Source organism: Zootoca vivipara, chromosome 11, assembly GCF_963506605.1.
Source record: "Zootoca vivipara chromosome 11, rZooViv1.1, whole genome shotgun sequence".
Taxonomy (NCBI): Eukaryota; Metazoa; Chordata; class Lepidosauria; order Squamata; family Lacertidae; genus Zootoca; species Zootoca vivipara.
The window spans coordinates 62,412,803-62,440,478 of record NC_083286.1 but is presented as its reverse complement, the minus strand read 5'-3'; the positions used below and the strand labels follow the sequence as shown (position 1 = coordinate 62,440,478).

Here is a 27,676-nt window from a genome sequence, read left to right as displayed (position 1 = left end):
GGGCTCTTACTGCCAGAAGGTTCTTCTGACTGGTGGGACAAAGTTTGCAAAGACACCTCAAGGTCTGTGTCTCTCTGTGTGTGTGTCCGTCCCCCTCCCCCCGGTGTGCCTTGGCATCTTCACTGATGAGACCGCAGGTCCTTCCTCTTCCTCGCTTCAAGTCTCCTGGCGGGAGCCGTCCAGACCAAACCATTTACCACATTCACAAAAAAAACATAATGAAATGGTCACATTTAATGAACAATCTCTCTCTTGTGTGAGTGCGGGTGTTTTTCCCCCCTTCCTTCAGTGAAGTGTGTGTGTATGTGTGTGTGTGATTTTAAAAGTTTTTTTTTTATATACACATCTATAAAAAGTTCAAATACAGCATATTATCGTTTTGGAATAATAGGGCATAGGGTGTTCAATACTGCACTTTGAAACAAGGGGGGAGGGAGGGGAAGGGAATTGGGGGGCCGGGGGGGGGGGAGGGAAGATCCGGATTCTTACAAAACAGGACTTGGGGAAGGGGCGAAGAGAGGGAACAGTTTTGGGTGGGTGGGGGGCCAAGAGGACATCTTAGTTTAGCTACAGTTCCATCGGATATACATCCCACTCCCCAATAATAAGACCAATACACAAACCTAAGGAGTTTCTCTGTATAAACGGAAGGGGACACACGGCTACAAATGGGGAGGGAGGGAGGGAAGGAAGGGGTGAGCGTGTGTTTTCCAAGATGGACTCCCTCCCAACCTCTCCTTCGGTGGGACAGTTACGAACGGTTTCTTTTAAAAAACAAAGACCCGCCACCCGCCTTGATGCACCAGTCTCATGGCTCCCAGTGGGGCGCTTGCTTTATTCCGCCCCCCACCGTGATGGGTGGGGCAGAGCCGCGATGCTTCCCCGGGCATTTGTTACTCTCTCTGCCTGGCCGAGGGCTCAAAGGTTCGTTCTCTCACAGCTGCCAAAAGGAGGAAGGGAAGAGGAACGCCGGCCTTGCGGGGCAGTCCCCCTCAGCGTCAGGTCCATGGCCTCCCCTCCTGGAGCCGCCCTGTCCGTCCGTCTGTCGTGCTCCTGTGTCCAGGAATCGGGCTGCGGGTTCGAAGCATGCCCAGTGGAGGGTCTTTGGCGTGGTGGTTTAGCTGTATGATCTGAACCCGGGGCCGGGGGGGGGGCTGGTGTTCTAGGCTGCTGCTCCCTCCCTCCCTCCCGACTTCAGGTCTGCCTTTCTCCTCCCCCCCACATCCCCCCCGATCCCCCCCGGCATTCCCGCCTGTCTCTTTCGCGTGCGAGGAGAGCTCCTCTGTCCTTTTGAAGGTTTACTCAGGCGGCTTTGCAAAGGCCGGGAAAGTTTGTGGTTGTCTGGGTGGCAGGCGGGCGGGTGGGTGGAGAACCTGGGCCCCCTTGGATCTTTTTTTGGGGGGGGGCGGCTCAGCCTTCCAGGAAGTGGAGCGATGAAGAGAAACGGAACACGTCCTTCAGACCATGTGCAAAACAGAAGCAAAGACAGACGTTCCGGTGAGTCGGTGACCTCCTCAGCGGGGCTCTGAGGCCGAGTCTAGAGGAAGGGGGAGGGAAAGAAAAAATGAATACAAGAAGTGGCCCGCCCCGTCCAGCATCCTATTCCCACATTGGCCAACCTCCGAGGCAGCACAGGCATTCAAACTGGTGGCTGTCGTCAGCACCTCTTGTTAAACCCTGGAACTCACTGCCACTGGGGGCAGTGATGGCTAGAGACCTGGATGGTTTTAAAAAGGGAGTGGACAAATGCAAAGAGGAGGAAAAGGCTACCACAAGATAGAGAGCCTGCTGGATCAGGCCAATGGCCCATCTAGTCCAGCATCCTGTTCTCATGGGGCCAAACATCAGGAAGAACTTTCCGCTGAGAAACCTCTAAGGAAGGAGAGTTCACAGGGAGAGCCTTCCACGGTCTCAACAGCCACAACCTCCCAATGGCTTGACCTCACCCCCAACGGCGGACTCCTCCAGCGCCTCCCGAGACAGGCGGATGCCACCTTCCATATAACCCCCCTGCTTTCTTTTCCCTTTCCCCCCTGCCCCCTCTGTCCCACAAGGAGGGGCCCTAAGAGACACTCACTAAATAAAGTGGATGCTGAAAGCCGCCAAGAGCAGACCAGCCACCCAGGACAGGGCGATGGCTCCATCGCTGCCTTGTTCCTCCGAGTTCCCGATCCTGGTGGTGGTGGGGACCACAAAGGCGGAGGTGCTGGCGGTCGTCGTCTCTGAAGGAGAGGGGGAAAGCAAGGGAAAGGGATTAATGCCAGGGGCACAGGTAGAGCGGGCGTTCAGGGGCCCCCATGACCCCCTCTCTCCTTGCCCCACAGAGTCGTGTACAGTCAGGGCTGGAGTTAGGTTTGATGAGGCCCTAAGCTCCTGAAGGTAATGGGGCCCTTTATGTGTCCAGCTGTCCTTTGTCAACAACAAATTATCACTGTTTTTGTATGTTGAATATATGCTCTATGGTCATTTATGGACCTAATAGGTATCTAAAGCCATTTGCACATGCTGCCATGCAACCAGTCCATGCAGAATGTAGGCACCCTATATATACGTAAAGGGTAAAGGGGCCCCTGACCATCAGGTCCAGTCGTGTCCGACTCTGGGGTTGTGGCGCTCATCTCGCTATATAGGCCGAGGGAGCCGGCGTTTGTCCGCAGACAGCTTCCGGGTCATGTGGCCAGCATGACAAAGCTGCTTCTGGCGAACCAGAGCAGCGCACGGAAACGCCGTTTACCTTCCCGTCGGAGTGGTCCCTATTTACTTGCACTTTTTTGATGTGCTTTCGAACTGCTAGGTGGGCAAGAGCTAGGACTGAGCAGCGGAAGCTCACCCCGTTGCAGGGATTCGAACCGCTGACCTTCTGATCAGCAAGCCCTAGACTCTGTGGTTTAACCCACAGTGCCACCTGGGTCCTATATATATACCCTATATATAGAAAGGCGCAAACCGGTGATATTTTAGGGAGCACTCTAGCAGGCGGGGCCCATGACTTACATCATAGGAGCCTACACAACACAAAACACTGTTGCTGTATGTAGGTTTTATTTTATTTGTTTTTTATCTTATATTTTGGAAATGTACATCCTTTATTTTTGGGGGGGCCCCCTCGAGGGAGTGAGGCCCTAAGCTAAAGCTTGTTTAGCTTATGTGTAAATCCAGCACAGTGTACTGGTGCAGAGAAACATGCGGTTGACTTCTCAGCTCAGCCCTGGAAGGAGAAACCTCCAGAAATTAGTTCTAAGCAGACGGGGCTGGAGCTGAAATTGCCCGGCCAAATATCCCTTCCAGCATGCCAGCCCTGCTTCCTAATCGGAAGCATCTGAAAGTAAACCAAGGGGACTTGGTGGTGAGAGAAAGGTACTCTGCGCATGCTCAGAAAGACTTAGAATTGCAGAGTTGGAAGGGGCCCCAAGGGCCCTCTAAGGTAACTGCCTGCAAGGCAGAAATCCTTGATGTAAGAATGTAAGAATTTTGAGTTAGAATCTCCTCCTTTCTTGTCATTTGAATCCATTGGTTCAGATTCTCTTTCCGACTGGAGCAGCAGAAAACAAGCTGGCTCCATTTCCCATCCAACATCCCTTGAGATCTTTGAAGATGGTTATTATAACACCTTTCAAAAGGCTTGAAGGAGGGGGGGGGGGAGTGGTGAAGGATGGCTTCTGTGCCAGGCCGAAGCCAGGGTGGTGGGGTGGTGAGAGGGTCACGCTATCCCTGGGGAGAGACCCAGTTTCAGATCCTACCTCAGCTATGCAACCCGACACTGCTGTCTCTCCCCCAGCCCTACTTTGCAGGGTTGTTGTGAGGGGAGCGAGAATGTTAGAATGGCAGGATAAAGATGAAATGAATAATATTAATAATAATGTTGGGTGCTATTTTCACACAGGGGGACCACCAAGAGATGGATGAGGAAGTGCAACCCACTGGGGAACCCTCCTAAACGACATTCATTAGGAGAGCAATTAATGCCTTTGACGTCAATGGGCCTCAGAGTTGCAATGAACTCTTACAAAATTGCCTACTGCCCTTCCTACTTGCATGCCAAGCCGCATGGCCACTAGAGGGCAGTCTCTGCTCACGCTAAAGTCCAAGCTGCAGGACACTGACCAACACTGACCATCACTGATTGCCTTGTTCAATCTTTCTGGGAGACAAACGGTCACAAAGAGTTATTTGTTTTGCTTTTTCCCGGGGGGGGGGGGGAAGAGGCTGGCATTTATTGTTACTGACAATCATCACACAACCTAAGCTAAGTGGGTATTAAGGAAACAAAAACGGAGCCCAAAATAACAGTGTAAGGCAATCAAAACCAATGAACAGGTAGAGAAAAAGATTAAAAAGCATATGACGCTTGCAAAATATCTCCAGCCTTGAAATCCCCTGTCTTGCACTGATGTGACTATTCGGTGTAGTTCTTGAAAGCGACTTGCACTTGCTTAACCATTAAAAGGTAAAGATAAAGGACCCCATGGCATTTAAGTCCAGTCAAAGGTGACTCTGGGGTTGCGGCGCTCATCTCGCTTTTCAGGCCGAGGGAGCCGGCGTTTGTCCACAGACAGCTTTCTGGGTCATGTGGCCAGCAGGACGAAACCACTTCTGGTGCAATGGAACACCGTGATGGAAACCAGAGTGCATGGAAACACCGTTTACCTTCCCGCTGCAATGGTACCTATTTATCTACTTGCACTGGTGTGCTTTCAAACTGCTAGGTTGGAAGGAGCTGGGACAGAGCAACGGGAGCTCACCCCGTCACGGGGATTCAAATCGCCGGGCTTCTGATCGGCAAGCCCAAGAGGCATAGTGGTTTAGATCACAGCGCCACCCGCTTCCTATAAGCATAAAAGCAAGCCCAAGGAAGGGTGGGAATAATGTTCAGGCTTGGACTTTGGCCATTTCTGGGCAAAGGGGCATCCAAAGACATATCAGGGGCAGAGAGACCCCAGGCTGTCCCCAACACACCAATAATCACCTTAAAGATCTGAACAGGACCAAAGAGGGGAGCATGGGTGGTGTTGCAGAGTCTGGGTTTGTGTGGTTTGCAACATTCACCCAATCTGTCCGGGCCGGTGATTTCACCTGCATTGCAGCCCCTAAGAGCTGATCCCCTCGGTGTGCCAAAATGTGCCGTCTCTACACAGACTGTCGTGCAGCCGTGCAGCACCGATAATGTGCACATTCCCCCGTGTGCGTGCCCCCAACCAGACGCCCCGAGGGTCTTTGGCATGCCTCCCGGTGCTTTCCTAGTAGTGGACAGCAGTTTTTTTTTCCTTCTCGATTTCCCAACCCCACCAGCGCCGGTGCCAGCTGAGGGGACCAGCCCGGACGCTGCATGGCTGCTTCTGGGAAGCCAGAGGCTGATATCACATTATGCACTTGGAAGCCAGCCCAGCTCTTTCCTAGAAACAGAGAGTTGTTAACTTTGTGGCTTTCCTTGCTAACAGGCTTCCCGTTGTGTGCTGCTACAAAAACCCACACTGGGCAGCATATTTTGCCAGAGATTTTGCGAAGCACACGGCCTGTTCTGTTCCCCACATTTCCTGAAACCCCGCTGCCCTTTCCTGGTGGGGAGAACATAGCTAGCTGGCAAGTGGTAGGCGGAAGAGCAGCTTTGCAGGATCAGACTCAGGTCCGTCTGATCCCGTGTTCTGATCCTACCATGAGCTGCTGGGAAGGTCGCAAGAAGAGCATGGGGCTGGCTGATCCTTCCTCCATCCCCGGCATTAGAGGTAGACTGCATCTGAACAAGGCAGTTCCATTGAATTATTATGGTTCACAGCCATTCATAGACCTCTCAGTCTCCATGATGGGAGAGGGACTTTAGCCCCATGGGCAGAGCATGGAATTTGCATGCCGGATCATGCAAAGGACCTCAAGGGTCATCTAGTCCAACTCACAGCTGAATAATCCTTTAGCGATGGTCATCCTTGTTGGCAAACAACTGTCTCAGGAGACAATGGAGGACCTCTGCTTAAAAGTCTCCAGTGAGGGAGAGTTCACCACCTTCCAAGGGAATCCATTCTGCTCATGAACAGATCTTACCCTTGGAAAGTTCTTCCTGATGTTTAATCAGAATCTCCTTTCCAGCAGGCACCTCCAGTTTAAAAGGATACAGCTAGCTACCCTTCTTTGCCTGAGACAACCCAGGAGAATGAGCAGCTGCCCATCAGAGCAGACAGTACTAGGCTGGGCCAGACAAAGGCCTTGCCCACACTTTCTCTTTTTCTGTGCCTATAAAGCATGGGTCCGAGTGGTTTTCCCCTTGCCCCACTCCTCTCCCAGGAAAAAGCCTGCTCTTTAGTGCTGAATCAGAACAAACAGCAATCCACAGAAAACCTGGATGGCCGTTTGCTCTGATTAAGTGTTAAAGAGCAGTTTTCTCCGGAGGAAAGCGGGACAAGAGGAAGTCTGGATAAGCCCAAAGCATCTTCCTCTGAACTTGTGTGACTCCTTTTCAGGGCCATCGTTATGTCTTGGGGTCCGGAATTCTGTACACGGATAAAGTCGCTGCAGGACCTCTGTTGCTTTGATAAACGTGTGGAGATCTGTGCAAGCCTATCTCCTTGGCCAGCAGCGCTGTTGTTGTTGGGGGTGTTGATAGAAGCAAGAACCCCTTTTGAAGGAGGAGAGCTGTCAGGAAGAGGTCTTGTGTGGTAGTGCTGTCGAGAGAAATGGGGACTTTGCAAGCCTAATGAGCGGTGTTCCAGCCAGAAAAACTTAAAGAGACAGAGCACAGAGCTTAAGAAATGAGCACCCCAATGGAAAAACCACTTTGGGGTGCCCAGGGCATCATCCACGTAATCAAGAGTTGTTTTTACTCTCACATAAGACATAAAGAAATATCAACAACCTCAGATATGCAGATGACACAACCTTGATGGCAGAAAGTGAGGAGGAATTAAAGAACCTTTTAATGAGCGTGAAAGAGGAGAGCGCAAAATATGGTCTGAAGCTCAACATCAAAAAAACCAAGATCATGGCCACTGGTCCCATCACCTCCTGGCAAATAGAAGGGGAAGAAATGGAGGCAGTGAGAGATTTTACTTTCTTGGGCTCCTTGATCACAGCAGATGGTGACAGCAGTCATGAAATTAAAAGACGCCTGCTTCTTGGGAGAAAAGCAATGACAAACCTAGACAGCATCTTAAAAAGCAGAGACATCACCTTGCCTACAAAGGTCCGTATAGTTAAAGCTATGGTTTTCCCAGTAGTGATGTATGGAAGTGAGAGCTGGACCATCAAGAAGGCTGATCGCCGAAGAATTGATGCTTTTGAATTATGGTGCTGGAGGAGACTCTTGAGAGTCCCATGGACTGCAAGAAGATCAAACCTATCCATTCTTAAGGAAATCAGCCCTGAGTACTCACTGGAAGGACAGATCGTGAAGCTGAGGCTCCAATACTTTGGCCACCTCATGAGAAGAGAAGAATCCTTGGAAAAGACCCTGATGTTGGGAAAGATTGAGGGCACTAGGAGAAGGGGACGTCAGAGGACAAGATGGTTGGACAGTGTTCTCAAAGCTACGAACATGAGTTTGACCAAACTGCAGGAGGCAGTGCAAGACAGGAGTGTCTGGCGTGCTCTGGTCCATGGGGTCATGAAGAGTCGGACACGACTAAATGACTAAACAACAACAAGACATAAAGAAAGCCTGCTGGTTCAGGGCAACTGGCCCACCTCTTCCAGCATCCTTTCCCCACAGTGGCCATCCCAATGGGAAACGTCTGCAAGCAGGATTCGAACACAGGAGCCCTCTCCCCTTCTGTGGTTCCATGCCTTTGCGCTTTAAAATGGGTGTGTTATCCCTGGAAGAGCCACTCCAAAGGCAGCAGGGCAGGAAATTCATCTGGGACACAGAATCATAGCCTTGGGAAGGGTCTCTCATTGAGCCCCCTGGCAGAGCAGGAAGCCCACTCCCACAGCACCCAATAAAGTAGCACCCAGCTCACCAAGGGGAGCCCACCACTTTCCTTCCAAAGCAAACAGATGGATTCTTGCAAAAGTTTGAAAGTCCTTTATGCCAGCATTGCCTATCTTTGGCATGGAAAGAAGGGGCTGTTTTGCAAAACTCCTTATCTCTGAGCAACTGTGGGAGCACTCAGGAATCCTGGGTGCTACAGGGCTGGCTGCGGTGAGCCACGCATTGCGAGTTCCTCAACTTTCAAAGCTGGCTACAGGACCTCCCAGACGTCGGTCACATCTGGGACCTGTTTCCCTGTTGGCCGAGGACTCCAGATCTGGTGGGCCTCGGGCACAGACAATATCAGCACCCGCAGAAGGAAAGGGGATGTGGCCCGCCTGACTGCCACCCTCCAACCACTTCCGTTCTGGTGCGGAATCTCCCACTTGGTCTACAAAACAGGCTGCGCAGAATTACAGAAGAATTGGAAGGGGTTCAGAGGGTCATCTAGTCCAACCCCCAAACATGCAGGAATCAGAGATGAAGCAGAAAGGGTGTGTGTGTGTGTGTGTGTGTGTGAAGAGGCTGTTGAATAATCCTGGGAGCCTCCCTCTCTGGCCACAACAAGCTCCCCTTCCGCCCTGGTCTCCAAAAATGCACAGGATAATAATAAAGGCATAACAAGATCCCAGAGGTGAGCAGATGATGTTTGAGATGCTTGGGAAACATCTGGGAGAGGAGGAGCCTTAGAGAGGGTGGAAAGAGGGGACCAACTGCTCCACAGGGGCAAGACCTACTGCTGCTGAGTTGTATCTGGTTTTCTTGAATAAAGAGTCAGCTTCGCTGGTAAGGCCCTCTTCCTCCCCAGAAACAGCCCCCTCTTCCCATCCCCACGGACAACCCTCCTCTTCTTGCATCTCACCTGCTCCCTGGGCTTCCGTGGTGAGATGCTTGGGCTCCTCGGTCCAGGGCGTGGCATGCACGGCCACGCTCCAGTCGCTCCACGTGCCAATCTCGTTGTCCTTGGCTGCCACCTGGATGATGTACTCCTTGCCCGCGTAGGCGTCGGTGATGATGTGGGTCGTCCCGTCCGACAGCTCCACCTGCAAGGGGGAAAAGGGGAGGGTCATTGGGGGGGGGGCTGGCTGGCGATGAATTCACAGCGCCCCAGCACCTCTTGGGGATGAGATGTTGCGGCCACGGCTTCGCGCAGAACTGGGGGTGCCCAAATGTACGGTGGCACAGGTTAGGAAGCTGCCAAGTGCCACCCGGAAGCCATGACAAGCCCCTTAGAGCATCTTGATTGGCATTCCTGGCCTGGCAAAGATGGCACCCAACCCAGCTAGGTTTTGAAGAGCCGAACAATAGAGAAACAGACAAACAGATACAGTTTTTTTCTGGATGACAGGGGAAAAAACCCTCTTTGGTGTATGTAAATCCAGCTATACAACAGGGCTTAAAGATAAAGGTAAAGGGACCCCTGACCATTAGGTCCAGTCGCGGACGACTCTGGGGTTGCAGCACTCATCTCGCTTTACTGGCCAAGGGAGCTGGCATACAGCTTCCGGGTCATGTGGCCAGCATGACTAAGCCACTTCTGGCAAACCAGAGCGGCGCACGGAAACGGTGTTTACCTTCCCGCCGGAGCGGTACCTATTTATTTACTTGCACTTTGACATGCTTTCGAACTGCTAGGTTGGCAGGAGCTGGGACTGAGCAACGGGAGCTCACCCCGTTGTGGGGATTCGAACCACTGACCTTCTGATCAACAAGCCCTAGGGCTCAGTGGTTTAACCCACAGCGCCACCTGCGTCCCTATCTTGGGTAAATGTATCGGGGATTGCATGCCATCCAGTGAAATGCTTTTCTACATCTGACCGCAGGGAATTGCTTTTGCCCATCATTTGGATCAGCCATCCCCAACCTGTTGCACTCCAGGTGTTTCTAGACTAGCACCCCCAATTCCCACGGCTGCAGCAGCTATGCTGGCAGAGGCTGGAGGGAGTTGTAGTACAGCAACATCTGGAGGGCACCAGTTGGGGAAGGCCAGTTGAGAGGAAGGGCACCTCTTTCCACATGGCTTTCCCTAAAGTTCCAAGCCCACCCTATCCATTGCAGCTCATCCAAGTTCTCAGCCGTCAAAAGAGGAACTTTTCAGCAGCAGGGAATTTTCACAAGATAACCGCTCCGCCTCCCCCCATTATACACTCAATAAATGAGTGAGTTGCACAATTCACACCTAATACTAGGCAACTTCTGGGCCCTTTTATGGTTCTTCCCCCCCCCCCCCACAAAATTGGTACTCCCAGAATAATGGTAGCAGCAGCTTTCCTGAATCATTACCTTTGGAAAGGCAGGTGCTTGGATTGGGGCTGGGGTGGGCGGGCAACAGTGAACAATTTTACCCCCAGCTCAGGTCCTATCACCTGGGCTACCTCTTAGCCAACTCTGGGGTTGTTTGTTTTTTAAATAAAAAAATAAAAATAAAATAGAAACAAAATCAGAATCGGACAAAAGAAACAAAATCACAATCTCCACTAACAATGGCAAGAGAGGAGCTGGGACTACTGCAAAGCAGGGAAGATTTTGGCCTCCATCTCCCTGCTTTGCTAGTCCTCCTTGCCGAAGGGAGAGGAGAGATGCTGGAACCATGGATATGAATGGTATTTGGCTTAGGAAGGGGGTTCATAGGTAACGCACAAGACCCTTGATCTGGGTGAAAAGCTCCATTGCTAGAAAGAGAACAGGGAGGCGTTGTCAGTCAAGGGAAAGGGTCGCTGGAGGGTTAGAAGGAAAACTCTGTTAGATGACTGGGAAGCAGAAGGAACCTGCTAACAGCTCAGGAATAAAGCCCAGATGCAAATGAACTGGTCACTTGACGAAACGGACCAGGGACTGGCAAAGGCCTCGGCCCAGTAAGGAGCGTCTCCACCCCCATCGCTCAGCCTGGACATTGAGGTCCAGCTCCGAGGGCCTTCTGGCGGTTCCCTCACTGCAAGAAGCGAGGTTACAGGGAACCAGGCAGAGGGCCTTCTCAGTGGTGGCGCCTGCCCTGTGGAATGCCCTTCCATCAGGAAATAAACAACTATTTGACTTTAAAAAAAACATCTGAAGGCAGCCCTGTTTAGGGAAGTTTTTAATGTTTGAAGTTTTATTCTGTTTTCAGTGTTCTGTTGGGAGCCGCCCAGAGTGGGTGGGGAAACCCAGCCAGATGGATGGGGTATAAATAGTATTGTTATTGTTATTATTATTATTATTAGGCATGACTCAGAGGCTGTGGCTTCTGCTTTCTTACTGAAGACTCTGCCCCATAATCCCAAGATGCTCACACGCTCTCCTTAGGCTCACTTGCTTGTTCAGATGAGTCCCCCAACCGCCCTCTTTCTGCACCTCTCCTTTTTCCAAGATTAGAGGCTGGTTTTGCCTTCGGGCTTGAGCTGACTCCAAGAATCGCCTCTTTGCCAGCCCTTCCATTTCGAGATGGGAAGAGACCAAAGCAGTTCCAAAATGTCATCTCCCCATTTTGTGTTGTCCTGGTCAATTTGACCAAGACGTGCAGTTTCCCAAAATAATCCAGAACGCCTTTTAAGAGCTGTCTGCCTAATCAAAGCACGGCTTGGCAGGACAACTCAGATCGGACAGATTTTGGCTTGTTTGCAAGCTGTCTTAGCTAACTTTGTTAAAATGGTCCTGCTAGGAAGGTCAGATTTAAGGTCCCGCCAAAAGACCTTGGACCGAGATATCCAGCAGTTTGGGTTCAACAGAGTTTCTGAACTTGCCCTGTAGGCAGCAAAATATGCTGGTAATGTCTGGATTAGAAATTGCTAACAGAATAGCACAAGTCAGCTGCAGAGAACAGAAATGAAGCACTTTGACCCTGTGTAAAACTTCAGTAACCTCAGAGAACCTTTTGTGTACTGTTGTACACAGGGATGTTTCCAGTTGGAGCAATGGCATGGCGCTAGTCCCTAATCCTAGGGACCCAGGTGGTGCTGTGGTTAAACCACAGGGCCTAGGGCTTGCTGATCAGAAGGTCGGCGGTTCGAATCCCTGTGACGGGGTGAGCTCCCGTTGCTTGGTCACAGCTCCTGCCAACCTAGCAGTTCGAAAGCACGTCAAAATGCAAGTAGATAAATAGGAACCGCTATAGCGGGAAGGTAAACGGCGTTTCCATGCGCTGCTCTGGTTTGCCAGAAGCGGCTTTGTCATGCTGGCCACATGACCTGGAAGCTATACGCCGGCTCCCTCGGCCAATAATGCGAGATGAGCGCGCAACCCCAGAGTCGGTCACGACTGGACCTAATGGTCAGGGGTCCCTTTACCTAGTCCCTAATCAAATGACAGAAGCTTTAGGTTTTAGGACTCCCCAACCCATGCACATAAACCCATTTTCTCCTGGGACAAGCTACTCTTTTCTCAAGTATGGTGATAATGCTTGAGTCCACAGTGATGATTCAGCAGCAAAAAAAGCTAATGCTATTCTAGGCTGCATCAACAGAAGTCTAGTGTCCAGATCAAGGGAAGTCCTATTCTGCCTTGGTCAGACCACACCTGGAATACTGTGTCCAGTTCTGGGTGCCACCATTTAAGAAGGATAGTTGACCAAGGGTCTGGAAACCAAGGCTTAGGAGGAACACTTGAAGGAGCTGGAGAGGAGGAGACTGAGAGGAGATATGATAGCCATCTTCAAATATCTGAAGGGCTGTCAGATGGAAGAGGGAGCAGGCTTGTTTTCTCCTGTTCTGGAGGGTAGGACTCGGACCCACAGTTTCAAGAAAGGAGATGCTGGTTAAACATTTGGAAAAACTGTTCAACAGTGGAACGGACTCCTTCAGAAGGTGGTGGACTCTCCTTCTGTGGAGGAGGTTGGATGGCCATCTGTCATGGGTTTTTTAGCCACAATTTCTGCACTGCAGGGGGTTGGACTAGATGACCCTTGGGATTGCCTTCCAAATCTACAGTTCTATGATTCCTCTGAGATCTGTCTGAGACAGCAACCATTTGCCACCTTTCATGATCATTACACGACCCCACGTTCAAGGTTTACGAAGGTGGGAAGACACTCCCCCCCCCACTTCCCCTTGCATTCCTCCTTGCTCATTTTTTTCTTCCAAACTGTGCACCCTTTTCCCAGCAGAAGAGTTCTCTCAGACCCTTGACATTTTGGCTCCCCTTTTCTGCAACTGGATGGTGTGTTCTGAGGGAAGCGTCTACCCCGCCCCCCCCCAAACCCCTTGTGCTTTCCCCTTAAACACTTTCATCTCTCAGACTCCCGAAGGACACCCCTCCGGACAGGACGGTGCCAAATGCGCTGGCACGCTTGCGAACCCTTGTGGCCGCAGGTGATGGAGAGCATGTTTCGGGAGATGTGTCAGTGTGATGGTCAACATGTGTGGGAGGCCAGGAAGCTCGGGAGGATGGTGTGAGTTAACCAGCGGAGCCTGCAAAACCAGAAACAGGCTATTAGCGATCCATTAGGGCGAGGTATCCAGTTCCTGGCTAGGTAATCCATTAAAGGAACATCTGAGCGCATTAGAAGCGCACTTGGGCAGGGGCAGGACATGGCTGCGAGGCAGCAGGAGGAAGCGGGGGCCAAGCTGGCTTGAGTTACACACTTAAAAGCCGGGAGGGGAAAGAAACGGTGCCCTAAATATTTAATGCTCTGTGTTTCAGGAGGCAGAACCGGAAAGCCAGCCCAAGGAAAGGGCGAAAACCTCGAGGTGACAGCGGCTGCCTTTCCCATGCCCACCTTCCTCTTTCCGTCTCCTGGAAGTGAAGTTCTTCCTGGCAGCCTTGGGAAGGTGCTGGGTGGGCAAAGAGGTTGCCGTCCAAGGGCATCGCCCAAGATGCTGGCCCTTCAGATGGTTCCTTCCAGCATAGCATTGTCTTGCGCCCCCCTGGATACCATCCCACAGGCACCTAAGCGCAGCTCCGCAGGATCAGACCAAAGGCATGTCCAGACCAACATCTTGTTTTCTGTGTGGTCTGGATGGCTCTGGGTAGCCCATTCAAGACAGGGAGCTTTGAGTAAGCAACACAGCATCTTTAAGTACATGGCTGCTGATATTTAAATTCATTAATGACCACCGATATCTATTTTATTTACTAAACAGGCAAATTGTTCGCCTGTCCAGTGAATTTGCAACCACGCTCGTTATTCATTTATCTGCTTTTGTCTCACCGATTTTCCTGGAATGCAATCTTACAATCTTCAGAAACGATTAATCACCATCGATAGCATCTAGAAACATGTTTTTGCAGTTACTAAAGTTAAGAGCAGAGATGGCGTCCACCTGACACAACCGAGGCAGCGATGCAACAGGGCATCCTTTTGCTCGTATGTGCAGAAATATACTTTGTGGGCCTTTGGCACAGATTCGGTTCCAGGATGCCTAATTGGGAAGCCACCTAACTGTGTGGTGGCCACCAGCTCTCTCAGCAGTTAATCCCATAGGTTAACCAAGTGTGGGTTGAATTCAGTCTGAGCCATTTAGGAAGAAACTGGAAGAAGCCGCTGTGATCTGGCCAAAACAGCTGTGATTCCTGCATTGTGGGGGGTTGGACTAGATGACCCTCAGAACCTCTTCCAATTCTGATTCTGTGATTCTATGACATTTGCTTTTGGTTCTTGTGCTTTAGCTCTCAGACGCTCGCACCCAAAACCCTTTTCTTTACTACATTCATGAACATCTCCCTCCCTATCCCTTTAAAATACACACTTCTCTGGATTTTGCATTGCAGTTCTCAGATCCAAAAATGGGCGTAAAAATGCAACTAATGGCAGAAAGGACATTCAAATCATATGAAGCAATGTTATTTGCAAAAATATGTATACCAAGGCAATGCTGCAAACATAGAGAATTGCACACTTAAAGGTTGATAGATTTCAGAGAGAAACCAAAATGAACAGATTTCCTATCCTTCTGACCACCAGTTGCTGGAAACCAAAGGAGGGGAGAGTTCTGGTCTTGTGTTCAAATCCTAATTGCAAGTTTCCCTTTGGGGCATCTGCTTGGCCACTCTGAGAAAAGCATGCTATACTAAATTTATGGCTCCACCCTGGCTCATTTAACCCCCACAACCACCCTGCGAGGTAGGCTAGCCTGAGATGCAGTGACTGGACCCCAAGGTCACCCAGTCGGCTTCAAAGCCAAGCGGGGATTCAAACCCTGGCCTCTTCCAGGTCCAAGTCTGATACTCTAACCACTACACCACACTGCCTTTCATGATGGGCCACTGGCTTGATCCAGCAGGGCTATTTTCATGCTTTTATTCTTTTGTGCGATGAAGGGAAAGAGAGAGGAGGAGGAAGAAGAAGAGTTTGGATTTGATATCCCGTTTTATCACTACCCGAAGGAGTCTCAAAGCGGCTAACATTCCCCTTTCCCTCCCCCCCCCACAACAGACACCCTGTGAGGTGGGTGGGGCTGAGAGACTTCAGAGAAGTGTGACTAGCCCAAGGTCACCCAGCAGCTGCATGTGGAGGAGCGGAGACCTGAACCCGGTTCCCCAGATTAGGAGTCTACCGCTCTTAACCACTACACCACACTGGCTCTCTCAGAGAGGAACAAAAGCAACCATCAGATTTTCCAAGCAAAGGGAAAAGTCAGTCCTAAAAGCAGACATGACTCGTGCAGAGCAGGTGAGTTGGCACAAATATAGGAGAAAGGAAAATATGGAGAAAGGAAAGATGGAGCAAGCTTGTTTTCTCGATCCCATGGCTTCAAGTGACAAGAAAGGAGATTGCAACTAAACATTAGGAAGAACTTTCTGTTGGGAAGAGCTGTTCAACAGGGGACCGGTCTTCCCTCGGGAGGTGGTGGACTCTCCTTCCTTGGAGGTTTTTAAGCAGAGCTTGGATGGCCACCTGTCATGGATGCTTTAGCTGAGATTCCTGCATTGCAGGGGGTTGCACTAAATGACCCTTGGGGTCTCTGCTATCTCAACAATTCCGTGATTCTACGATCACCTCCGGGACTCCAGCACTTTGCACCTTCTCAAGTGCTATTTTGTTGTTCTGTGAAAGAAAGTTTGTTTGGTTTGAGCGAGTGCTTTCATCTGGAGGTCACAAGAAGACTTCTTCCTGTGTGCGTGCTTAATACTGCAGGGCACACCCAGCGCTCAAATAATTTGAGGGTGTGCAAGATCAGAACTGCGAATATTCAGCAGCCTCTCAACCTGTAGAGCAGAGCAAATTGCAGCTTCAGAGAAGGGAGCGATCCCACAGGAGACGGCACGGTATTTAGAGCGAGGTGACCTTTCGGGAGAAATTAGTGGAGGACGAGGTGGCCGAGATGAGCAGCTCTGAGAAACGGCGGTTGTAAAAGGAGGCCGTTCTTCTCTCTTGGGGGAGAGCAAGAGCTGCAAAAATTAGGGCATGGGGCTTTGAAAAAAAGAAGGGGGGGAGAGAGACTGACATATGACTAAATGCAGAGGCTTCCTGGGTAGGAAGCATAAAGGAAAACCGACAGCTCAGCAGAAATGGAGGTTTTTAAAAGGGGGAAATATCAGATGCACGAACTGGAACCTCTCTTTTTGATGCAAAGGAGAGCTGGATGGATCCCTGGTGGCTGAAGAAGGAGCTTTCTAATGACCTGCAGATCTAAAGGGAAGCATGCAGAATTTTTTAAATTTTTTTTGGTGGGGGGGGGAAACAAATTTGCACTGAGGAGGAGGCAAATGATAGAAGGAACACTCTGTGCCGGCTCTGAAAGGAAGCAGGGCAAGGAGTTTCAGGAGGGAAAGAGATGTCAGAGGAGCAGCGTGGGTAGGGAAAGCGGCCAGGCAGAATCACTGTGGTTCCTTGAACTGTGAGCGAGGCTAGTCCTCATGAACCCTGCCCCCTTGCAAATGTTGGATTCTCCTGGGAGTCTCCTCACATGTTAGAATCATGTAATTGTGCAGCTGGAAGGGACTGGAAGGGATCCCTATTCCAACCCCCTCACGAATCTCAACGAATCACGGTTAATTTTTTTTTAAAATGACATGCAATTTTTTTAAGGTAAGAAAAAAACCCCATTTTTCTAATGCTCCTTGATCCACCTGGACCTGTAATTTGGAAAGTTCTAAATACAAATGCATTGGGGGAGCATAAATTTTTTAATTTTTCTCCCAAGCTGGTGGCCAGTGACTTTCTCCCCACCTCCCATTCATATTTTATTTTATTTCGAGCTTCAAAGTTACGTTTTGTCACTCAACAGTTATATCCAATTCTGCAATACTAACGACTTCCTGCTCACCCATCACTGATGATTTCAGACCAATTGCATTTTATAATTCCACCAAATCCATTTCCATCCCCTTTAACAGGTTTCTTAATAGGTTGTACTCTTTCCCCCTTAAACTTCAAACCCCGCTGTGGACATGGAAAGTGACTTTTAAAATAGACTAGACAAGGTCTCCTGTCCTCCTGAAAGGATTCTAAATCTGCGTCTCTTATCAGTGCCCTCAGTTCTGCCATCGCTGCACATATTCCGAGGTTTTCACCAGCCCTTCTTCCTTTCGGCCAAGGCCTTTCTTGTTTTCCTTCCTGGTTCTAATCTCCAAAGCTCTTCCCCATATCCACAAGGATCGGAGTGTCATGCTGAGAACGCCAAGGTTGCCGGTTTGATCCCCGTATGGGACAGCTTCGTATTCCTGCCTTGCATGGGGTTGGACTAGATGACCCTCAGGGTCCCTTCTAACTCTACAAAAGTTCCACGAAAGTGCTTTTAAAAAGGAGAACGGGGAATGCAAGAAAAGAAGGGACTCTCTGGAGTCCCTTGAGGTTTCTTGATGGCACCACCCTTCCTGGGGTCCCATTTGAAAGAAACAGGCTGGCTCCGTGGAACGGGACTCTTCGAATGTGTTCGTCTTAGCAGGTTGACAGCTCCACCGAGTGATTCTTCCACCCAGGCCCTGCCTTGCTCTCATGCTTCCCTTAAAAGAATCGCAAATCTGATTGAATAATTCACTGCCAATCTCTTTTCCCACGAATACCTGCCATGTTGCCCCCACTTAGCCCCTGTGTCTTTCGCCATCCATCCATCCAGGGCGAAGACAGGGATGCCCAAGGAGCTGGACGGTTTGCTTGTGAATGGCAAGCAGCCATTCCCTTGCCGATTCAGGGTGCTTTGACAGAACCCAAGGGCTGGAGAAACGGCACTCAGTTGCACACTCAGAGGTGCTCTCGTCTGGACGACGCCACCTTGTTGAGGGCTGAGCTCTGCCTCCGCCTTGTGATTTAGCAGCCTGGGATCACAGGGAGGCAGGCAAGCAGGGGGAACAGCGTGGTGCAGTGGTTACCGCAGAATGGTGGGCAAACCCAGTTTCAGATTACCAAAGCTCAGAGTGAAGGGAGAGATTTGCCAATTGTGTTATTGAGCTAAATCTGATCATATAGTTTGCATTGTATAATTCTGATTGTATGGCTTAGCCCCCCCATATCCCTATAATGCTTCTTAAAATGCTTTCCTTTTTGCCTCTGCGTCTGTGCACCAAAGTGGGCCAAAGTGTAATAAAAACATTCAATAGCAAGACAGAATGCCCTGCTAAGCTATCAAGGCCGCATGACTGTCTTGTCTGATGCTAGCAGTCTGACGCAAAGAGCAGGCAAGATAGATAGGAATTCAAGCCCCCACTCAAGGCTGAGTGAGGATGCTACCGGGGTAGCATGAGTCAGCATCTGTTTATGCACAGGACCGGACACGGATCTTCCTTATATGTACTTGTGACCCCCTTTGTGTTTATGAGAAGGACAGGATACGAATTTTCCTAATATGGATTTGTAACCTGTGACCCCCTCGTGTGTGCACATTTACAGAGGAGGGGGAAAGGAGCCCAAGAAGTGTATAAGAAGCTTTGCAAATTTGTGTTTCTTGACGTGGAGCTGACCACCAAGAGTCTCTTAAATTTAAGAATTAAATTCTTTCTCTGGATTCAACCCTCGGTGTCATTATTGGCTGTCTCTGTCCCTGCCTGGGCGCAACTTAAAGGACCCTTAGTAGCTAATAAGGCTACATTTTTGGTGCATTGGCCGGGAACGAGAGCTCTTCTGGGGGAGGGGAGGGAGGGGGAAATCTCCCAGAGTTCCCCAGGCAAGGGGCAGAGATCCGAGGCGTCGCACAGCAGTTTGCTACCGACTGGGGTGTCATCGGCCCCAGCACGCATCCCCGCCTGTTTGTGGGAGGGGCCACCATCCCGGCCGTGAGCAAAATGCCCCTTGGCGACGAGAGAAAGACAGCAGCCGCAAAGGGGGGAAGAAGGATCCAAAGGGGGTAAGAGGACGACCGGTCACTGCAGCCTAACCTTCCTCACAGGGTTGTTGTGAAGATCAAAGGGGAGGGAGGAGAACTATGGGCTCTATATTGAGCTCCTTGGAGGATTACCAGGCTATGAATGAGGAAATGAGCACCTCCTTACATAGAATCATAAGAGTTGGGACACAAGGGTCACCTATGCAGGTGGGCATCCAACATCTGCTAAAAAACCTCAAAGGAAGGAGAGTCCACCCTTCACAACTTGGGACCAGTTTAACTACAAGATCGCCTTCCCCCAAATACACTGTCTCAATCACTTCGGTCTGTGGAACTGGCCCTCTTATGGGGACACATCATACCAGTTCCTTTGGAACTCCCTGCCTATTGATATTTACTCTATTTGATATGAGATGTTTATTTCCAAGACATTTTAAAATCATGCCTTATTTGCACTGGATCACATTGTTACAAGGCGTTTGATCTTTGCCGGCGTTTCTTCAGCTGGTAAACTACTTTGTGTGCAGAAAGACAGAATTAAAAGTGAAATGAAAAAATGAAACAAGAACATTTCGCCAGCAGGAGCAGTAACTGAAAAGGCCCTGCTCCCTTGCTTGCAACCTTCTGAACTTTCCTTGGGTTAGGAGCAGCTATTCTCTGCAATGTACAGAGAACAGATTCGAAAAGGATGCCAAATGTCCAAACTCATGAGCTCAAGTGTTCGGGGGGGGGGGTGGCCAGCTAGACAGGGCCTGAATCATAGAATGGTACAGTTGGAAAGGAACCCCAGGGGCCATCTAGTCCAACCCCCTGTAATGCAGGAAAATTTCAGGACTGATGAAGTCCTTGTTAAACTATGGAACTCCCTCCCCCAGGAGGCAATGGGTGGCTTTAAAAGAGGACTGGACAAATTCATGGAGGGGGAGAGGGCAATCGAGGGCTACTAGCCACAATGGCTCTGGAGGTTGAACTGCTTCCGAATGCCAGTTGCTGGAAACCTCAGGAGGTGAGACCGGCTCTGTTGCCAACCACGCAGGACCCTTTCGTCCGCCACCCCCAGCCAGACCAACGACAGCAGAGGTTGCCACTCACGTGTTGCCACTGGTCAATGATGAGGGGCCGGTACCTCAGGAAGAACTTGAGGGGGAAGGAATCCGGATCGGGCCACGAGGAAGGGTACTGCCACGTCACCAGCAGCCTCCGGGCGATGTTGGGGATGGGCTTAGCCACCACGTTCTCTGGAGGGTCCGGCTTTACTGTTCAAGGAAACAAGACATGGGAGGAAGAGGAGGAGAAAACCTTGGTGAGAAAAGAAGTGTTTCCCTGCAAATGCCGCCTCTCAGAATTGTAGGGCTGTAGAGCTGGAAGGGACCCCCAACGCTCATCTAGGCCAACCACGCCCCCCCGCAATGCGGAAATCCCAGCTAAAGAATCCACCCAACATCCGTTTAAAAGGCTCCAATGAGCCACATTACCATACAGTCGGAAGGGTACCCCTGGGGGTCATCCAGTCCAGCCCCCTGCAACCTTTGTCCACATGCTGCACAACAGGGACTGGCAAGCAAGCAGGCGGCAGCTAGGAAAGCTGGCTTTCTAAAAAATAGTAATAAAAAATCAAAGCCCTCTTGCAAACGCATCGCCATCTCGCTTTGGTGGCTCTGCTGCCGCCTCTCGACTTTCCCAGCCGCCACTGTGGGAAAGTGTCACCAAGCGATTCATGCAGAACCAGCACACACGTGAGTGAGCCATCTCTCGTCCGAGAGCACAATGCCCAAAACAAGAGAACCGCCAAGTGCTTTGAAGCCCCGATTCAATGGGCAAAGTCAGCACAGAATCAATGGGGTTGCCAAGGCACCCCAGCGGAGGACGGTGCCGGGAAGAGGACTCCCCCCTCCGCCCTCCTGGCTGGTTGAGCTGATAACCTTTCTGCAACTTTGGTGACTCACTGCTATCGTTTTCTGCTGCCACGGAGGGCTCGGGCTCTATTCTGCTCAGCTCTGGGGGCCACAAATTTAATGAGCTGGGTGTGTGTGTGCTTGGAGGGGCCGGGCAGAGGTAGAAAGACTTGGTGGAGGTTATGGGTTGAGAAGGTGTAAAAAGAAACAGACTAGAAGCCATCAGTTATGCAACCACCAGATGGTTCTCAGCTTTGGAAAGAGAGGGATCATAGGGTCAGGGGGTAGAGGAAGGCTCTTTCTGCAAGAGGTTCCACTTTGGGGACCTCTGGGCAGTCTTGAACCCAGGCCCCACTCATATGCAACAGAGAAGAACCCACCTCCAATTTCCCTTTTGCAACTATCACTTGGGCATGAGAGGCATGGAGAAAGGGAGTTGACTTAGGCAAACAGAGAAAGAGGGACCCTGGGGTCTCTTATATCCCTGAGGTCTTTGGGGGAGTCACTGTTAGCAGTCCCCCAGGACTCGCATTTATGGCTCAGATCCACCAGGCCCCACCTGGCTGTATTGTGTACCGTGCACCCAATTTTGTGGCACTCCCTTCCGCTTGAGGTCAGACAGCCCCCCTCCCTGTTGAGCCTCTGGTGCCTACTGAATCCTTTTTGTTGTTGTCAGGGCCGTCTTTACCTGGGGGTGAAAGGGGTGCTGTGTACCCAGGTGCCAAATTTTTGGGGTCGCCAAATGTATACCTACTGTATACCAGTCCCTCTTGATTGGCGGCAGTGAAAAGCAATGAAGCAAAAGTCCCTGCCCCCGTCACTCTGTTACTCTGTAGTGTCAAAGATTCCCAACAAGTCAGCAAACAAAAGCTGCTATTTCCGCCGCTGTGTCGTTGTTACAGGTGAGAGATTTTCCTCCCCGCAAAAACAACTTTGGCTTTCCCCCTCCCAACAACTTTGAGTTCGCCCCCCCTAAAAATTTGGGGGTGGCTAAACTAAATTTGGGGGCGCTTGGTGGATCTCTGCACCCGGGGGCACATATGCTAAAGATGGCCCTGGTTGTTGTTGCTGTTCCAGCTGGCATTTTAAACGAAGTCTGGTTTTGTAGCTTTAACAGATTTTCCTCTTCAACGTGGCCATCTGTCATGGAGGCTTTAGCAGAGATCCCTGCATTGCAGGGGGTTGACTAGATGGCCCTTGGGTGTCTTCCAACTCTAAGTTTCAATAATTATACATTTTGCATCCTTTGTACACCTCCTGGGGGCAACTGGCCTGATCCAACAGGATGTTCTTATGCCCTTATGGAAACAGCAGGAGGGGAGGGTGCTGCTTCCGGGCTTCCGGGGGGGGGGGGTTCATCTGGTTGGCCCCTGTGAGAACAGGATGCTGGACTCGTGATGTTCTTAATTCGGCACGTTGCCAAATTATGGTGCCACAAAAGCAGGGCCAGTGGCTGATGGGAGCTGTTGTACAAAACATCTGTTACATCAGAGGAGACATGGCACTGGGAAAACCCAGGGCAGAAAACTTGGGAGGCCGTGGGGAGAAAGGAGGCAGGCAACTGAACAGATTTGTCCGTGGTCCTCTAGGCTCAGCACTGCCCTGGCCTACGAGGAGCTAATGGAGGCAGAATGACAGAGCTCGAAGAGGCAGAACACGGTCTGCTTGCTTTTTATGGCTGCTTAATTGTTGCAACGCTTATCTTATTTATGATTGTAATTGTACGTTACCGCTCTTGAATTTTACAAATAATTTGTAATTGTATGTTATTGCTCTCGAACTTTGCAAATAATTATACAGCTTGCTTCATTTGCAAAACCTATCCCGGTTGCAATTCAGCGGACCGCTTTGCTCTCTCATGCAAGCTGAGGCTTGAAGATTTAGGGCAGCTGTTACCAATGCAATTTGGCTTCAAGCTGGAGCCGTGGCTGTGGCTTCCCTCTTGAAGTCCTGGGAACCAGGGTTCTGTACGAAGGAGAAGGATTGTAGCCTCTCCCCTTTCCTCTGGCAGAAGGAAAATCTCTACAGTTCACTGGCATGAAGCCATGAAAGTTAAACTGGGGTATGATTGCAATACAGACCTGCCTCTTCTGCAAGGTTTTTGCCCCATCGATCGCCACAGAAAAGTGCAGTTCAGAAGGTATGGGAGCAGTTTCAACCTTGGGCAGAAAGATATGCATTCTCCCCAACGAGGATTTGCAACACAAAAGAAGACAAAAAAGGAAGGTAAATCTGCATAAAATTTGCATGTAGAAAATTCTTCCTGAGTCACAATCTCCTTTCTTGTCATTTGAACGCATTGGTTTGAGTCCTCCACTCTGGAGCAGCAGAAAACAAGCTTGCTCCATCTTCCAACATTGAAAGGGGGCTTTCATATCACCTCTCAGTCTCATTGAGTTTCCTGCAATGTAGGGGGTTGGATTAGAAGACCCCAAGAGTCCCTTCCAGCTCTACAATTCCTCTTCTCCAAGCTAAACATGCCCAACTCCCAACTCCCTCAGCCATTCCTTGCAAGGCTTGGTTTCCGGAGCCTTGGCCATCTTGGTTGCCCTCTTCTGCACACCTTCCAGCTTGTCAATATCCTTCTTAAACTGGGGTGCCCAGAACTGGACTCCGGAAGTGAGTGGTTCAAAGCGCACTTCCGAGATCCAGTGGCCCTCCTGGAACTTGAGAGCAGGCTTGGTTTGTGTGCCAGGAGTCATTCCTCTCCATCCAGAAAAGGGGGAAGGGGAGTGGATGCGCTGAAACTCCAAGTCCAGGTATTGGGGTGGGGAACAGAAGACATTGACTTCCACTGAAAGGACTCCGGGGTCCCGGCATGTCAGGAAGGTCATAAATCCAGCACTGGCTGAGCTGAACAGACCCAAATGACTCCGCAATGCAGCTCCACGTCCGAGGCTGCACATACGGAACCCCAGGATAAGGAAGGCTGTGCCAGCTCAGCAGGGGACCCTGGGATGGGGGAGAAGCTCAAATGCGCCAGCTTTTTCCAGGTGTTTTGCTCCTCCGCAAGTGTCGTTCGCGAGGCGGCCAATGTTTCCCTTGGTATCAGTCCGGTTCTGGTTTTGCAAATCCACATTAATGTGACTATGGTACGGTGAGAGTGGAGGGAGGGGAGGAGAGGGAGGGAGGGACCAGGTGTGGGGAGAGATTTTGGCAGGTGGGTGTCCGAGACTGGAAGGGCAAGGCACAGGAGGACACAGGTCATATTTGGAAGGGACCACGAGGGTCATCTAATCCCCTGCAATGCAGGAATATTATTCCCCAATGTGGGGCTTGGACCCATGGCCCCGAGATTAAGAGTCTCATGCTCTACCAACTGAGCCAGAGACTGCTGGATGACCCATCTAGGCCAGGATCCTGCTCTCAGCATGGCCAACCAGGAAACGTACAAGTGGGATTCGAACACAAGAGCACCCTTCCAGCAACTGGGATTCGGAAGCCTCACTGTCTCCATCCATGGAGGCAGAGCAGAGCCGTTTTATCTAGGAGCCATCAATGATTTTGTCTAATCTTTGAAAGCCAGTCAAGTTAGTGGCCATCCCTGCCTCCTGTGGCAGTGAGTTCCATAGTTTAACTATGCACTGTGCAACAGCTTTTATCTGTCCCAACTTCCAGCTTCATGGGATGTCCATGACTTCTAGTTTTATGAGACACAGAGAAATATTCTTTCTCTCTTCATTTCCTCCACACTAGGCATCATTTGATAAACTTCTCTTGTCGCTCACTTCTTTTCTAAGCCAAAAGTTAACCTTAACTATTTGAGGCGAACGAATACATGCATCTATGGGGCAGTGTGGAAAAGAAGCGCTGTCAGGAAAACCACACTTCTAAAAGGACTAAAGGAAGCTCAGAAGCAGAGTCTCCCCTTTCTTCCTAGAGCAAATGGCTCTTTGCATGCATATTTATAGATTCTTTATCCCACAGATTCAAGGTGACTGGGGAGCAGCGCTGAAACCCTCATCAGACGACCGCCTTGCACGGACAGCTCTCTTTGAAGCAGCAGCCCTAGGGTAGGCCTTCCTCCAGCTCCTCCAGCATCACTGTCAGGCAGAAATACTGGCTGCACACTTAGCACTGAGCCACGTTCAAGGTTCTGGCAGTGATTTACAAAGCTCTAGAAGACTTAGGTCCAGGGCATGCCAGCGGTTGCCCAAACACTTCCATCCCAGTTCGATCGCTTAGATCATCTGCTGAAGAAGAACTGCTGGTCGCTCCTCAAGTTGGTCAGGCTCATCAGACAACAAGAAATCCAGCCTTTAGCACCGTCGTCCCAGTCTTGTGGAACTCTCTGCCACTGGAGAGTCAGCAGGCAATTGAGAATACATCTTTCTGCAACGGGCAATTTATGTGTGTTTTTAACTTTGATGTGGTTTTAATTGTATGGCTTGTTCCATTTTTTATTTTTATTTTTGCTGTCAACCGCTTTGATATATTCTTTATGACACATCGGTATACAAGTATCACTATAAGTGATAAATAAATCAACAAATGTAGCAAGTTCAGGGGGCTGGATGCCACCCCTGTCCTGACTGCCCTGCTCCTTCTTTCATGAGTCGGTGCCTAGGAGAGGATCCGTCCCGCTGGCTGGAGGGCAATAAAACCTCAAACTATCCCCAGATGTCTCTCTTGGCGCATTAGGGACCCGTCACCTGCGCATCACATGGGGTGTCAGAGGTGGCGTCCGCCCTAAACGCCTTTTGATATGCGGAATAATTAGCCGGGCCAGGATGCTGCATTCTAATGCTGTGCGTTCTCTTCCCACAATTCGCCCAAGGCCCCCATTAAAAAAGCATGGGGGGGGGGCGAAGTGTGTGTTCTCTCAATGCGCTCGTTGTCCCACCCCCCCGCCTTCTCTCCTTTGCAACCAGAACGCAAACACCATCTGTCAAGGCGTTGCGAGCCATTAGAGCTCCTGAAAAGCAACTCAGGATCCATCGACGTGGCTTGGCTTTCGCCCAGGCCCAGGTACGCTCCGTGTGCTCTGCAGAGCAGCAGCCAAGACCTCCCTCGGCCGCATTTGCAACACTAAGACAAAATCCCCTGAGCTGCTTCTCACTCAGAGCATGTGGAACCCAACAAAGTTGTCCCGGTGAATCCTGGCACGCTGACCCAAGTTTAGGAGCACTTCAGTGAGCGAGTTCAGGGCTCAATCTATCCGTTTCTACAGTATCCCCCTGTATTTCCGTGTATAAGACTACCGGCAGGTTTTTTAAAACAGAAAAATAATGTTTAAATTTGGCGGTCATCTTACACATGGGTAGTGCCTAGGGGGGATGTGGTATTGGTTGGCACTGCAAGCCAGAGATGATTTGTAGTGTGTTATTGGTGTCTGTGCCAAGGGGTGGCATTGACTGGGTGTTGCTGTGGCAATTGGGTGGGCAATAGGCTGCTTCTGCTGGCAAGGGGACAGACGTTAGGAGGTTTTTGCGATGTGCGTAAGTGAGTTTTTTCTGGCAACCCCCCCCCCCCAAAAAAATCTCAACAACTATGGGCAATCTCCCCCCCTTTTGTAAATTTTTAGTCCTCAAAACTAGGGGGCATCGTATACATGGGGGGGCGTGTTATACACGGAAAAGTACGTTATTTTTATGGCTGTCCTGGGCGGGCTTTGCCAAGCAGGCTCAGAAGGGAAGAAAAATCAGGAATAAAGCCGAGCTCACTTTCCTCCTGTGGAGGTCTCTGGGCAGGTTCAAAGCCCCACTAAGCCACAAAACCCCTTGGGAGACTCTGGGAGGGTCCCTCGCTCTTGACCTGGCCCACTTCGCAGGGTTGTTGTGAAGATAAAAACACGTTGATGGGTGCGGTGGTGGTGGGGAACCCTGCATGGTTCTCTGAGCTCTTGGGAAGGTGGGCGGGCTCTCACTCCCTTTCCCTATCACGCTCCCAGTGTCTACAGAATTATAGAGTCGGAAGGGGTCCCAAGGGACATCTAGACCAACCCCCTGTGTGACGGGAAGCTCAGGTAGGCCAGAGAGTGGTGATGCCGTGCTGTGGAAATCCACCAGCTCGCAGAGTGCTGGCCTGGAGTGTCGCTCTATAAGGGACCTGAACGGTGAGGGGGGAGAGAGACTCCATTTGCCATCAGGGGGTGGGGGGCTGGCTGGTCTCACCTGTGCTGCCCCACCTCCAGCCCAAGGAGCCTTCAGAAGGGAGTTTTTAATGCACTGAATAGAGTGGAGGATTTTGAGTCATGGGGTGTGGGTGTGCATGAACTTAACGCTGCATAAGTTAATTTTTCAGCTGCTATTCTGTTAATGTGGTTAATATTGTTTTATAGGTTATAAATGCTGCACTGCTTTGTTAATCGTATAGCATGAATTTTGCTTTAATTGTGACGTGCGGCTTAATTTAGCTGTTGCTTTGTTAACAGTGTTTTATAGATTGCAACTGTTTCACTGATGTTTTGTTGATTATTCGATAGGACTCTTGCAGCGTTTGCGATGCTTCATGACGCTCTACCATGTTATTGTCATTTATTGCTTGCAAGCCGCTTTGGGATTCACTTGAATGAAAAGCAGCTTAGAAATATAATAAATCAAATCAAAACATCCTCTTGGAAAAACTTGCCATTGCATAGCTTCTGAATCTTTTCTTGCGCAACTCGCACCAAATACCTTTCAAACTGCATGTGATGCAGCAGCTGTCCTTGA

General features: G+C 50.4%; 1 protein-coding gene across 5 annotated transcripts in view; it reads right to left on the bottom strand.

Moving 5' to 3' along the window:
- Positions 1-1,400: 1,400 nt before the first annotated feature.
- CNTFR (ciliary neurotrophic factor receptor) overlaps positions 1,401-27,676 on the bottom strand; it is a 367,284-nt gene continuing 341,008 nt past the window's right edge. For all 5 annotated transcript variants that reach the window (XM_060280404.1, XM_035100658.2, XM_035100657.2 and 2 more), the window contains 4 exons: positions 20,221-20,384; positions 8,817-8,997; positions 2,078-2,222; positions 1,401-1,537 (listed from right to left, as the gene is read on the bottom strand). In XM_060280404.1, coding sequence (XP_060136387.1) covers position 1,537; positions 2,078-2,222; positions 8,817-8,997; positions 20,221-20,384 — 491 coding nt within the window. In that variant the 3' untranslated portion in view covers positions 1,401-1,536. The remainder of the gene's footprint in view (positions 1,538-2,077; positions 2,223-8,816; positions 8,998-20,220; positions 20,385-27,676) is intronic.